The following is a 15,975-nucleotide window of genomic DNA, read 5'->3' on the forward strand; positions in this document are numbered from 1 at the left end:
AAAGTAAAAAACAATCTTTCATACGCACAAGCTGCAAAAATACAGTCGGAGCAAGAAAAAGCACAGCAGAAACCACAAGCCAACCTCCCTGAATCACATCCCTCCCTCGATGTCAACTCAGATAACCTCCCTCTTCCTCCCCGACCAGTGAGGTCATCCACAGCAATCCGCCCTGAAAACGCCACCCCGCAACTTGATCCCCAGCCCTGGAACACCCCGCTGCAAAAAAACGCACAGAGCAGTAAATTAATAGATAAAGATGGAAAAACTGAAGTAGAACTAGAAGCCCTCCCTCGAGGTAACCTAGTAACATTAATGAGTGATGAGCAAATAATCTCTTTCATTACGCAACTTGTTCTCACTTTTACGGATGGAAAATCCGAGAAGGAGATTTCATCCTTAGTGAAAGTGGCAGCTGAGAGACTGCTCAAACAAAGAGTAAAACATGACGCTAAAGATGTACTGGTATAGCATAGTAATGATGATGACAGCGCTAACCATATTACAATGGAACGCGCAGGGACTTCTTAATCACGGTCCTGAACTTATAAAATACTTAGATTCATATAAAGATGTAAAGTACCATTTAATTTGTGTTCAGGAAACATGGTTCAATGATGATAGAATATTGCAAATCCCTGAATATACATGTTTTATTAGAAACAGGGAAAATCAATCTAAAGGAGGGTGTGCCATTTATGTACATGATTCCATCAACTATGAATATCCTGTCAATGACGAAGAATTCGAAATACAACATATTAAAGTTCATGTTGCTGGATCAAAAATCTCCATAATCAATTTCTATAACCCTTGCAAAAAATTAAACGAGATTGTTTTGAACAGGATGATTAACAAACTAGAATACAATCTATTCCTTATAGTTGGGGATTTCAACTCACATAATCCTGTGTGGGGTAGTGCAAAGATAGACCAAAATGGGCACACAATTGAAAATTTCACACATGACAATAACTTTATAATTTTAAACGACGGAAGAGGAACCAGAATAGATCCACGCACTGGGAAAATGTCATGTTTGGATCTTAGCATCACCTCCCCCAAACTATCTTGCCTATGCTCGTGGGAAGTTTTGCAGCACACCCTTGGTAGTGACCATTTTCCCATCTCCACCCAGATATTATTGGACCGAGCAGGGAAAGTAAACAGCAACAGCGAGAAGATAAATGAGGAAACAACTTGGTCTTTTAAAAATTTTGATTGGAACACTTTTGCCGAAAAATGTGAACATAAAATTGAACATAGTGGCAACTATTCCGACCCTACGAAAATGTATAAATGTTTTATGAAAAGTTTGTCAGAGACTATTAAAGAAATAATGCCCCAGAGGGGAAAGAAAAAACATGACCCTGTACCTTGGTGGACAAAAGACTGTACACAAAGTATCAAAGAAAGAAACAGGGCTAATAATAGATTAAAAAGACACATTTCAATAGAAAATCTAAATACATATTTGAAGAAAAAATCAGAGGTACAAAAAACTCTACGCCAAGCAGAACGAAATTACTGGCAAGAATTTTGCTCAAGACTCAACCGCTTTGTACCAGAATCAGCGGTATGGTCTACCATTAAACGGTTAAAGGGGGTATCTGTCAAAAAAACAAAAAACATGTCAGTCCTGATAGAAAATGAAAAAGAAATCACATGTAACAGTGAAAAGACTGAGGCTTTCTCTAAGTTCTTCCAATCAATTAGTAATGTTAAAGAATGTCCAGAAATAAAAGAAAACAAAAATGTTGAGCAACAAGTCACGAAATCACTGAAGCGGGGAATGGAGCATATCTTGAATGAACCATTCACTCTTTTTGAATTGCAAAAAACTCTAAACACATGTAAACAATCAGCTCCTGGAAAAGACAAGATCCCTTATCAGGTTTACCAAAAACTTCCTCAGAAAGCAAAACAATATATGCTAAAGGTCATGAACTTGATATGGGATACGGGTAGCATACCTCCCAGTCTGAAACACTCTATCCTAATACCTGTGTTAAAACAGAATAAAGACCCCCGAAAGGTATCGTCGTACCGACCCATAGCACTTTCCTCATGTTTTGCCAAGATACTAGAACGGATTGTGAAGAATAGACTCCAATGGTATGTAGAAAAGAACAATATACTTCCCCCCCTCATGACTGGCTTTCGTAGTAAACGTGGGGTCACGGATAACATTGTACTTTTAGAGAATGCCATCCAAAGAAGCATTAATGTTGGTGAATATACTTTAGCAATCTTTCTCGATATTGAAAAGGCATATGATAGACTTTGTATAAAAGGCCTTATTTACAAACTATCAGTACATGGTATTACAGGTAATATGCTCGAGTTTCTCTATAACTATCTGAAAGAGCGGACTTTCCAAGTAAAGATTGGTAAAGAAGAATCAAAATTATATGAAATGTACAACAGCCTCCCCCAGGGGAGTGTCTTAAGTCCTATATTGTATAATATCATGATGAGTGATATTCCAACAGATGAATTAATCACCACATCTATTTATGCTGATGACTGTGTCATCTGGATGTCAGGTAATAACATAGAAATTATTTCAAACAGAATACAGTGCTATCTGAACACATTGAGTGAATGGTTTACTAAATGGGGCTTTCGCCTTTCACAGAGTAAATCCTTTCCAGTGTTATTTACTAAAAACAATAAAGCAAAATACCCAGAACTAAAATTAAACAACGACGCACTTTTATTCCAATCAAAGAAGCATTTCCTAGGACTTATATTTGACAAAAGACTTTCATGGAAGACGCACATAGATGCCGTAGTCCTTAGATGTAAAAAGAAACTGAACATTCTTAGGTGCCTTACTGGGACTACATGGGGAAGCTCCTCGAAATCCCTGCTAATGGTATATAGAGCATTGATAAGATCGTTATTAGATTTTGGTTGTGAAGCCTATGACAGTGCGGCTCAAAGTATAAAGAAATCACTTGACTCCATTCAATATCAAGCCTTGAGAATTTGTGCGGGAGCTCTTCCTCTTACATCATTAGATTCACTACAAGTTGAACTAGGTGAAATGCCCTTAGACTTAAGAAGACAGATGCTGGCGGACAGATTCAGACAAAAGATTGAAATGCATCGAGATCACCCTGTCATATTAAACGTTAAGCCCAGCTGGCAAATGGAACTTTTGAAGCTCCAAAAGAATAACAAGCCATTTGGATGCAGAACAGAACTAATGAAACATTGTACTATCGAACCTTACACTATACCTAGTTTCCCCCCTTGGAAAATTAATGCTCCAAAAGTGTCGATAGAATTAAGCGAAATAGTGAACAAACATGAAAACCCATCTTATTTACGTCAACGCAGTTTAGAATTGATCAGTACCAAATGGCCAATACAACTACACATCTATACAGATGGGTCAAAGGTTCCAAGTTTTGGAATAAGTTCTGCTTCTTTTTATGTACCAGCATTCTCCTTTCAACAAGCCAAACGATTGGCGGATCACACCTCATCTTTCAGAGCCGAATTGGCTGCAATTGTCCTTGCGCTTAATTGGCTAGAGAACATTAATGTGTATGTTGGCATTGTTATTTTTTGTGATTCCGTAAGCGCCCTGCTCGCCATAAAGGATGAAAAAGATATTACATTTGTAACTGAAATTATTACATTAAGTACAAAATTATCGTATCAAGGAAAACACATACACTTAGAATGGATTCCTAGCCATTGTGGTGTACACGGAAATGAAATGGCAGATTTTTATGCAAAATCTGCTTTACAAAATAACATTGAAATTTGTAATAAATTATCCTTTTCTGAAATAAAGAGTATTATTACCAGCAAGTATATAAAACTCTGGCAAGACAGATGGAATAATTCTGATAGATCTCTTAGACATATACTGCCTACAGTAAATCAACCATATGAATGTAAGTTGAACAGATTTGAAGAAAGTATTCTCCATAGATTAAGAATAGGAGTGATAGGTTTGAACTTAGATCTCTTCAGATTGAATATACACTCGACAGGCCATTGCAATAACTGCATAGGACGTACTGAAACTGTAAACCACTTTCTCACTGAATGCCCAAAGTACATAATAGAAAGAGCTATGTTACTCGTAGAAACTGATTTATCACATCCACAGGAAATCATGACACTACTTAAACTTTCAGAAATAGTTAAACAAAAAGCAATAGTTCGCTTCGTTTTAAGAACAAAGCGGCTGTATCAAAACAATTAAATTGTTGTTGAGGTTTTTTTTTTTTTTTTTTTTTGTTGTAAATCTTCTCTTTTCCTTTTTCTTGCACCAATAAAGCCCACAATACTTGTAACTAATTTGACCATTTACTTTTTCTAACAATTCGGTGATCACCTCCAACATCACATGCTAGCTGGCACCCCCTCACCTATGCCGGAGTGACCTAGGTTAAAACCGAAAGTCTGCGAAATATACCTCAAAGACTGGTAAGATGGCATTTTAAAAAGGGTGGGGGTAAGTGCGAAGTACACATGTGCATACGTGAGGTGATATTTGAACGCGCACGTGCGCGTAAACACAAGTACGTACGTTTAGTTTTAGTTTATAGGCGTTTTTCATTCACAACTTGCTAGGCCGTCGTCTCTTTCCAAAATTATTAATTTATTGAATTTTCTCTCTAAAAAAAGTTATAGAGTCTAAAAAGAAAAAAAGAGGAAGGAAAGAGGATGGAAAGAGAAAGAATCCTAAAAATAGTCATTTATGACATGAAATTGTACATATATGTATATATATAAATAATTCATAAAATAGTGTGTGGCAAAAATAGTCAACTGTGACTGATTGCCAAACAAAAACAAATCAAGAAGAAGAAGAAGAAGTCAGTCTCTGACAGTGTCATATATTACAGGTCCTATGTAGTATGATGTCAACCTAGCCTCAATAAGGAGCTTCAACCACACAGCTCCTTGGTCTCATCGTGCAGACACTGTTACGCACAGCGACTGAAAAGAGTTTGTCCTAGCAAACTAACACATGGATGTGCCCCATTAAAACAAATACTAGCATACTCGGGGCAAATTGTACCGGTATCATCAATTAGGGAATCTTTATCAAAGAAATGGTTATCAAATTTTCCCAAATTAGTTGAGGGGCTTTTTGTTTCGGGGAACATTTATTTTGTGACGCAAGGTAGGAGTTCAAATTTGTCATGTATTAATAAAACTGTGTTTGAATTCGTATAACAATTCTTAGAAATTTTAATTTTGTGCTTAACAAGAAATCAAGAATGGCTCAAAAGAGAGCAAAATTTGTGTGTGTTTGTGTTAAATTTCAATTTTATTAGAGCTTGCCCCAAGCTTAGGCACAATACCATTTCTGAAACTACACACTGATTATTTTACATGAGGAGCACTGCCAGTGGATATCTTCCACAATGTTTCACAAAAATGAATACGCAAACAAATGCCTCGTTACAAGTTATTTCGTTCACCTTCTTCTACCTACATACATAATGGTGGAACCAACATTTTGCACCCCGTACAAACTTTTTTTGTTTTTTTTTTGTTTTATCTCAAGAGGGGTGGGGGGGGGGGGTGTTGAATGAAAAAATAATGGCCTCATATTCCCCCCCCCCCCCGTTGAGCAACAGCCAAACAAAAATTGTGCTCAAGGGGGCTGTGCACCTCTTCATCTTACCTCTAGGAGCCCTCTTATATATAGAGGCTTACGTTGACTTAATATGCATTGGAACCTAATTAATTGACAGGCTATCTATACGTTCTACATAAGGATGAAATTGAATGAGAAAATAGGCCCTGTTATAGAAATATGTCTTGACCGGTGCCGTTGTCTTTACAAAGTCGAATGCCTGTTATTTTATCTAAATGCAATTTACAAAGTGGCCTTCAATAATGCTTTTGTTTAAGTGTTCACTCAATATGCTCGCTCGCAAATGATTTTCAGGCCTTTCAGTACGCAAACGTACGCACATTATACACACAAATAATATTCAGAAGTCAGCATGACCTGGTGTAATCCTTGAGCCCAATAATGTATTTCAAAATACAGTTGCAATATGGATTGTTCTTTGTTTTGTTTTTTCTCTTAATGTTATATCATCAAAGACTTGGAGCAAATGCATCTCGGAACTTTGTTTATTCTCGGAGAGAGGAACATCTCATCAGAGGGGGTAAACTTAGTCATCAACCCAGAGCCATATATACACAGAGTGTTGGCCTACCCGGTTCGAGTTGGACACAATATATCATATATAAGGCAACTACTGCTTTGTTGGGCAAGCACAAAATGTACGAATATACGCCATGTTGTGACCCAGTGAAAACCAAGTTGGCCAAACTCTGTGTATAGATGGCTCTGCATCAACCTATTTCTCGAGCTTGAGAGAACATGTTTGAGGGTAGGCCAACATTTATTTGTCTGATGCGACACTACGCGACTCTTGCTGGAAAAACTGTTAAATATGAAGAGCGCCACCTGTAGGCTTTTTTTTTTCATTGACGACTCTTCAAATGTTCTGCAACCAACTCATCCCCACCTTGCCTTGTTTTAAAATTATGATTACTAATTTAATATCGTGAAATTGAGGAATGTAAACTCGTTGACACCCTCTCTCCCTTCCCCTCACCCCACCCCCTCCTCTCTCTCTCTCTCTCTCTCTCCCTCTCTCTCTTTTATTTCATACTGATGCTTCCACAATCTTGGAAATTGCCAAAGCCTTAAATGTATAATTTGAAATGTAATATGTGAATAATAACAATCATTGGAGCAACTGAATCAGATTTAATTGTGCAAAATCTTATTTGCTTCTTTATTGATATACCGATCATTACCATGGCAACCATTTAACCATGTTTTTATGCGAAAATCATTTTTATGCACTACCCTACCTTTTACTAAATTGGTCCAAAGACAAAACAAAATCTGCATTTTACCTACAAAGTATAATTTGTTTAATTCATTGGAGCATCTATTTGATTATATAATTCCCAGATTTGGGGTCGTGGTCGAGTGGTTACGTCGCCGGACTGTTTGATCACAAGTTGGGGTTCGAGTCCCGCGGCGGCACTAATGTCCTCATGCAAGACATTGATCTACATTTGCCACACTCAACCCAGGTGATGTAAATGGGTACCTTGAAATGCTAAAGCGCTAATGGCAGCACAGCTAAAACAGGGGTAATAATCTCCAAGTTTGGAAGCGCTTGGAGACTCAATTGTAATTCGCGCTATACAAAAGCTGAGTATTATTATTATTATTATTATTATTATTATTATTATTCTTAAGTTTAATGTTTTTACCTTGTTAGGCGCCTTGAGCATCTCTTGGGGAGGGGGGGGGGGGATATGTGAGTATTTTAAATGTTGTTATTATTTTTAAAAAAATACCCATCTGGCTATGCAATTTCCAATCGCAACATGTAATTCATTCGAATTCCAAACAAATATATTTATATTCATATATTGTATAAGCTCAACATATAATTTCAATGCAATATGGTTATAATATTCAGATTTCTGTATATGTACCAAGTAATCTGCCATAATGTACAAGGATGGCGACACGACACATGCTTCGGCGGCGGTTACTCCAGGCTTTATTTCATCAGGGATGTGGGGTTGGGGCCGGTTTGGGGGCTGGGTCTGGAGTTTGATCCATGTACTGAATTGCCACACGGAGTAATTGTAGCCGGAGCAGGTGTCATAGAATCACAATGATACGTTCTATGTACAAAACGAATTGAAATTTTACTACCATAATGTTATTACGCAAATGTATTAAATACGTGAAATTTTACTTTTTCACTGATGTATACTTTGTTTTTGTTTTTAGACTGAAATTCAGCTCTGCAGCCGCGAATGTTTTTTGAATGAATTAAAGCATTTTAAGTAAGCAATGGCAATTCAATTCATGACACTTATGTACAGTTTGTTGGGAATTATACATTCAAAGTTTATATTTTGTACATCTGTTTGTTCATTACTTTAATATTCATTACTCATTCATGTTTTTCGTTATTGTTTTATATATTCATATACTTCTAACTACTCAAACTGGCGGTAGGTACAAAAATAAAAACGAGCGTTGCAACTTGTTTAATTGAAATAGGTCGATTCTCCAGCTTCGAATAATTTATTTAAAGCAATAAAATGAATTGTGAAATTTGATAATTAAATGATTGACCGTAACTAATATTTTTTGGAGAGATTAAAGTTTAAAAATAAATCAAAATTGCTCCGGCTGAAATACGTGATTATTGTTATAATTACTAACATTAATTGAAGTTCTATATCATGTTACTTGCCAAAAGAGAAATAAAAAAAGTCACGTTCTGCATGCAATTTTTGTCATATTTAAAAACAAACATATGAGTTGAAAATATGTATGCGGTGTTTGGATACAAGTTTTAACATTGCAATAAACACAATATGGTTCGGTTAATGATGATGACTATTATGTCTAGTACTGTTCTCAACCATTCAGGTAATTGATTAATAATTCAATTATTCAAATGATTTTATTTCTCATGCAAAATATAATACAAGAATAATTATATCACAAAAACTATGCAACGAAACGACAAATATAATGAAAAAAGCACGAGAAAAGAGGAAGTAACTTGAAGTAGAGCTTGTTGAAGTGTTCGTTCCTCAGATGCTGTTTTACAATATAATATGAACAAAGTATGCTTAGAAATACATGTAACATTAAATGTTATAAACAATCAACTGGATTTTTCCCGCTTACAACGCCTAACTTCCACTGCAGGACGCTTCATCAGACCGACTACACCGACGGGTCTTTGAAAGGTTTATCAGAGAAGGGCAGTTCTTTCCTGACGTTCCCTGACCGGAACACCATGTTCACGGGTAAATAATCATATGGCATTAGATGAAGCATCCAGGAGTGAACCTGGAACGTCGCAAGCTTAGATTTGTGTTAGTACACTTGGCTTGATCAAGATTCTCTGGTGATTTATAAACTGAGTACTCTCTGGGGAACATCCATTATGATCTTTAGGAGGAAAAGGAGCATTATTTTCTCCGGAAATGGATCAATGAGAACGAGTTGAGAAATCAGTTCTTCTTCTTCCAAGATGGTGGATTCCTCGTCGGGTTTTCCACCAGAAGATACCAGAGGGGCTATCTCAGACATATCTTCAGGTAGGACTTGCATTTCATGTATGGACGATTGGTCAGCAGGTTGAATGCTACTTACATTGATCATAGCATCACCAGTATGATCTGCTTCTTCCGAGGACACGTCTTCGGAAGTCACTTCAGATGCATCCAAGTTCTTTGTAGTCCTCTCCGATGAGTTGTCAGGATGTTGAATCCTACTTCTATGTGTCAAGTCATCCTGGGTTTTGGAAGCGATGTCTCCCGTTTGCCCATCTCGAGGAGTGTGGTCATTGCTTGCTGTAGCTTCCTGAAGTACCTGGGTGTCGGTCTGTCCTTTGGTCCGGTCCTCTTCTAGAGAGGCCTCATCTCTAGCAGAGAGCTGCTCATCATTGTCTTCTTTATCATATTCAGCATCGATCTGTTCTTCTACTACACCTAACCGGCAATAAGAAAGAAAAATGATAATTGGTTTATTTCTCAAAACACATCGAATTGAATTATTAAGATTGTGTAGTACTTATCACAGTGAATTTCAAATTTCTTTCAAGCTATTTTTATGTTCACCAGGTAGTAGATGAGAACTTGAAGTTGGTAGTAAGCATCAGGGCCCTGTTTCACAAAACTTGTCATCAGTGACACATGACAGTTTTTGTTATAATCTACTGAAATCCTTGCTTCTGATTGGTTAACAGCAGATTTGTCACTGATTTTTGTCATTTGTCATTGGAAAAAGTCTTTGTGAAAGGGGTCCCTGTTTGGATTTTTATTCGCGAGGAAAATAATAACTGAAAGTAGTACCTAAGCTCTTTTTAAGTACCTTCTCTCTGCATTACGTCACCTTAGTATTTATATCAACAGTGTCAAAATGTGGAAACGAATTTGCTTCAGAAAATACCGTCAATCTGACTCTAAACACATGGGCCGTATTGTATACCGAATAAAACAGCATGTTGCTGAAGTGTTGAATGGGGTCCTCTTTACGAAACTACAATTGTTCTTAAAGAAAATATACGTTACCTCCGCTGAGATAAAGGTCTGCAAGGTTGACCAACTTGGCAGCTTGCAGTGCCTTCGTTAGCTCAATCCGTTCATCTTCCCTGGACACACCTTCTCTCCATTGTTTCAGCATATGACGAGTTCCATCACTGGTAACACGGTTGAACTTCACATTGGTCATGAGCGCTCTCTGTATATCACCATGTAGGATTCCCAGCTGACCAGCAAGGCTGTCAATCTTGGCTTCATCGTAAAGGTCGTCAGCTATCTGCTGTAATATGCCTGCAAACTCATCATCTGGAGGCTCCTCTCTAGAATGGTCCCGGGAATGGTAACAAAGACAAACATGGGGCGGTCAAAGAACGTAGGTATGACGGATCAACTTTAAAATTAATACAAAATAATCTTTACTTAATAGGTGAAGAAAAGAAAGTCAAAATAAGTTCTTCCCGTAATGAGACTATAGAGGATTATGTTATATTATAACTCTAATCAAGAGTATCATCTTCTATTTGTTTCATTACAGAACGTTTTCATTGTTAAAGTCAACCTATAGCAGTTGACTGACATAAATAGACAGCGATCTCATTTAGAGACCATGCTCGACATGCTCGAATTATTAAATTTTATTTAAATTCATTAAAACATTTCACTTTCAACTCAAATCACTGTCGACTGGTATGTAGCTAAGATTTTCATGTTTTTTTAATGATTTTCAATCTTTTATTCACTTCTGCTTTTAGATAATCACAGGTGGTCACGAAATTTCTAAACCTGATTTTGGATTCATAGAACATAAGTGCTGCCGTACTTTTAGCACTGCTATTGACAGTCTAGCACCACTCATTTTACACACCAAAGTACATTCCGTAGTAGTGTTGTCACTATTAGAGAAATAATGCGTTTATTGTCAATTTGCCATGTAAAGAGTAAAGATATTTCATCTCACCCTGCTTGTAGTGTATCACTTCCCAGTCCTCCGGTTGAATTATCCTCAAATGGTGATGTGCCTGTCATGAAGGAATGAAGTCAGTTTGAATGAGAAGGAAGAAAAAGAATTTAAGATACAAATTTGGAATGTTCTCTATCGTTCACTGTATCGGTATTCTAAGTAATTTCAAAGTATAGCTAAAATGGGGTAGGGAGCTATAAAGACCATATAGGATTTGATAAGCTTCACATTATACTTATTTCAAAAAGTAGCAACAAATTGGCTTGGACGTATATAGTATAATGTTTGTTTTTTAAACTTTTAAAGGAAATTGAGATTGGCAAATAAAGTCTTACCACTCTGAGCTTGTTTTCCAGAAGCCACCCAGGGAATGAAACTCCATTGATGTGTCTCTGCTTTCTTCTTCTGCTCTGCTGATCGTATCTCACTTTCTAGTTGAATTTTGGTTCTCAGCTTCCAGGTCTCACGCTTAAGTTGCTCCAAAAGCCCTTCCTTATAGTCATGCTTCTTCTTCCAGCTTAATTCTATTGACTGTTTTTCTTTTCTGTCTTCCTCTCTTCCTTTCTTTAATTCTTCAACTTGCTGTCTGAGAGTCGACTCGTTCCGCTCTTTCTCCTCTAGCATTTTTGTCAAAGTGTCTTCCCGTTGTAGCTTAGACACTAATTTCGTCATAATTTCTTCGTTGTCGGTCTCTAGTCGCTCAACCTGACGTCTTGCCTTCTCTTCTGTCCCCTGTAAATTTTTAGCCATTGTTTCGATACGCAGATCCTTTGATTGTAGTTTCTTTTCAAATTCCATCTCCCTCTGCTTGTACGTCTCCATTATCTGTTTTGCTCTTTTCTCGTTTTCCATCATTGCCCTTTCACTATGTTCACGCCTTTCTTGTTCAACCTTCATGGTATCTTGTAGTCTTCCCTTTTCACTGACTATGCTTGCGCGACTTGCACGGGAATCGTTGAGTTCCTGCTCTAAGTCTGTAATTCTACCTCGGAGTAACTTCTTTGCTACTTCTTCTTCTCTTATGTCTTCTCCGTGCCTCTTCTGTGTTTCTGTGACATCCTTTCTCCATTGGTTCCGTAACCGCTCAAAACTGGGTAAAGAATACAGCTGTATTAAGTCAGCAGATATCCCTTCGTCACCTTTCTTCAGGCATCCATGGAGGAGATCAAGCCTCAGCAACCGTTTCTCATCTGAGAGATTGCCACCAATGGGAGGTAGGTCATAGATGTCAGTGATCCCGAGCTTTTTTAGTTTATCTTTTGCCTCCTCGATGTCTTTCCTTTGCCATGTAGGTACCATGGCACATATAGGGACGTGACCTATCCACACACAAAAAAAAAACAGTTTAATCGAAAGTAGTCATTTAATCGTCTCATGACCTCTATGTACCACACATTAGTCACCTAATCCCTCTTTTTTTTAGAGGGGGGGGGGGGTATATTTTTTACACCAGAGTAAGGATCGAATCTGTTCATTTTTCATTCACATCTGTGCTTTCAAATATTGCCATTAAACGTGCTGTATGTGCATAAAGTATACCACCATTTTCTAGGGTTGTAGATAGAACTGGCAAGTGTGAGAAGGATATATGGAGAGCAAGAGGGGGGGGGGGGGGGGGGGGGGAGAAAAGTAATAAAGAAAAAAGACTGCAGAAGAACCTGAAAAGGGAGTAAACATAGCCGTAGTCAGGAGATAATTATACATTTACAACTATGAAAATGAAAATTTGTAATCACATGGACCTATTATATAATAATACAGACCTACACAAAAAGAGGAAAGTATCAGCATGCATGCACAAGGAAGGAAAAGGTATTTAATTTACAAATTGAACTGACGAAGGGCGTGTTAGAGTTCACGATATCATCATGATCGAAATTGAATGCATAATGGATAATATAGAAAACTAAGATAAGTACTTGATTTTAGGGTCATATTGCATGAATTATGGTTGTTTCCTCGATTTTTTTGTCATCTTAGTCATAACTGTTTAAAAACCATTCTATAGCAGGTGTCATCATTGTTAGATACTCGTACCTACCAATTTAATTTCTTTGCAATTAACATCAATCCTCAAATATGTAAACAAAACTTACCAACCTGCATATTCAAAAGTTTTATGCGCGAAGGTAATCTGGCTCGTAATGTTATTCATTTATCTCTTCATTTGTCCATTCTTTTAATCAATACGGTGGTTTGTATTGTGTGTATCAACAGTGCAATTGTTTATTAATTCACAATTGTTTAAGAAACACCTTCATACGTCTTCAGTTTATCGTCCCACCTAGCGTAAAGGATGATGGGCAAACTCACCTGTCAACTTCTTTATTGCCTCGATCCATCGTTGGTAATAGTCGAAAAGAGACGGGCTGATAAAGATGAGAAAATGTTCAAATGCACAATCGTTATTATGCACACAATTTGATTCTCAACCGTATCTACCGAAGGCCACGTCAAAGAAAAGAAATTGTTACCGATTTTCCTTGCCACATTGCCCCGAAAATGTGTTTATTTCGGTCTGCGGTATCAGAACGATGTCACGCGCCCTCAAGCGCCGTAATTTATGACCGTGAATCCTTCATAATGTCGATATTCAGGGGCGTAGACAACGGGGGGGGGGGGGGGGGGGGGGGGGGGGGGGGGGGGGGGGGGATGAGGGGGATGCATCCCCCCCCCCCAGGTTTTGGGGAATGATATTTGCTTACTTAATAAGTCATAATGATGATAATAATAGTAATAATAATAATGATAACAATTATAATATTAATAATAATAATAATTATGATGATGATAATAATAATCCTCATCATTATTGTAATTGTGTTTATTGTTAGCCGCATTCACACGGTGAAAGCCAATTCTAAAACAGAATAGAAAATGAATGTGATACAACAGTATACATAATAATTCGTGACAGACAAACATCATGAATTGTTCAACTTCATGCTCCCACTATATGACTATTGTTACACTAATACTGATATCAAGACTGACTGGTATACATTAGTTTGTTGTTAAGCTTGCAGCAGCTACATCTTTTCTGTATTGTTAACTATTTATTTATTTTTGTTTTATTTAAGATGCACTTTGTTTTGTATTCATTTAAAGTATGTTGATTGATGCATGAAGACATAAGTTTGAAATGTTTAAAGAAGTTTGTTTCATGTAAACGCAGTGTGAATTTACCCTGTCTTGAAATGCGAGATAAAAGGAACCTATTAGTATTAGCATTATTATTTGTATTAGTATTATTTTTTATTTGTATTATTATTATTATTATTATTATTATTATTATTATTATTATTATTATTATTATTATTATATTATTATTATTATCATTATTATTATTATTACTATTACTATTATAAGACTGAGATCAAATAGAAGTAAATAATGCCCTAATTTGAAACGATGCAATGCCGTTATGGTTCCGATTTCTTCACAAACTTACAAATCAGTATTATTACTCCATGGATCATAGTGATACTGTTTATGTTTTTTGTATCTGTATGTTAATGAGCCGCCAGCCAATATCCATCTATGGATACTATGCCTGTTTCTTTGAGGTAAAAAAAGCATAGTATGTACGTATTCATTATGCTTTATAAATGAACAGACATATTGTTCAAAGTTTAATCGTTATTTGTTTGTTGTTTATGTGTTCTATTCACAAATGGCCACAGAGGCTGTTTTCATTCATAACCACATACCCCTATCAAGACAACAAAGACCATACCTGCGTGTACACAGTTGACATTGGTTTTTTTTCTGAAGAGGTGTAACAGCAAAATTCACAGAGATAAATAAATACGTAGTGTGGTTCAATATGCAATACTATGTGTCAGTCCATTCTGTATTCGTATGCCACGGTGTGTAGATCTTGTCGATGTATGTCTGTCCATTCAAGGCGTAGTATGTGTGTGTGTGTGTGTGTGTGCGTTTGAGTATGTGTGTGTGTGTGAGTATGTGTGTGTGTGCGTACACGCTTGTGTGTGTTATTTTACCTCATTAAGTATGCATCAGATTGCACGATTTCAAGTTCAAAATTGCAAAAGCTCCCTACCGTGGGAGGGGGGACACCCCCCCCGCTCGGTCGCTTCGCTCCCTCGCTCGGGCGCTTAGCGCCCTCACTAGCGTTGGCAGCCCAGTCATCCCCAGGTGTACGAACCTGTCTACGCCACTGTCGATATTAAAGATGTAAAGATATCGAACATATTCGGGCACCTTGCTGTCAAATTCGGGTAACAGAAGTAAGGAGAAACATTATAAGATCATGTTTGCATACACAAAAGTGATAAACAGTGGTGAATATCTAAGTATTATTCCGCTAGGGGCAAACCATGACATTGCTCCCCCCCCCCCGCCCAAACGTATCCGCATTACTATACAAGCGAATGGGCTCAATCTCCAACAAAAAAATTCTTTTACCCATATAAATATTCCAAAGAAATCATCTAGCCATATTAAAGCGTACCAGCATTACCATGCGATTACAAAAATGGTAGTCTACATGTATATCAGTCAAATATGTATTGCCCATGTGAATATGGAGAGCGAGAAGATTAATACTCACGTTAGTAACAGCACGATACGTCCGACCTTCCCGGCAAGGTCTCGTACAATTTCTTCGTTTAAAACTGGTAAGATGGTAAGAGAGAACGTATTTGATACATTGTGCATGATGAACCTTTTGGATACTATTAACATGATATTTAGCCTACATGCAGAAGTAGAGAAAGAGCAAAATAGAAAAGCTTGTGTAGTTCTATAAATTGCATGCATTATGCCAGTATAACACAAATGAATGAATTGTTTTGCAATAACATTTCATGAAACCACACAAAATAATATTTTGTGAAAATATAAACAGTGAACTTAATGCGTTTCATAAAGAGAATCTTACATGGGTTTGAAAGTCGTGGAAT

The 15,975-nt window shown here is 37.1% G+C and overlaps 1 protein-coding gene across 1 annotated transcript; it reads right to left on the reverse strand.

Annotated features, from left to right (window-relative positions):
* Positions 1-11,574: 11,574 nt before the first annotated feature.
* Positions 11,575-15,688, reverse strand: LOC115928800 (stress response protein NST1-like). The gene is made up of 4 exons (XM_030996720.1): positions 15,624-15,688; positions 13,364-13,419; positions 11,634-12,369; positions 11,575-11,602 (listed from the first exon to the last, which is right to left on the reverse strand). Exons 3-4 carry the CDS (start codon positions 12,347-12,349, stop codon positions 11,575-11,577), a joined length of 744 nt encoding a protein of 247 aa, XP_030852580.1. The 5' UTR covers positions 12,350-12,369; positions 13,364-13,419; positions 15,624-15,688.
* Between the last annotated feature and the right edge of the window lie 287 nt (positions 15,689-15,975).

The sequence above is a fragment of the Strongylocentrotus purpuratus genome, unplaced genomic scaffold (genome assembly GCF_000002235.5).
Source record: "Strongylocentrotus purpuratus isolate Spur 01 unplaced genomic scaffold, Spur_5.0 spur5_contig_856, whole genome shotgun sequence".
Lineage (NCBI taxonomy): Eukaryota > Metazoa > Echinodermata > Echinoidea > Camarodonta > Strongylocentrotidae > Strongylocentrotus > Strongylocentrotus purpuratus.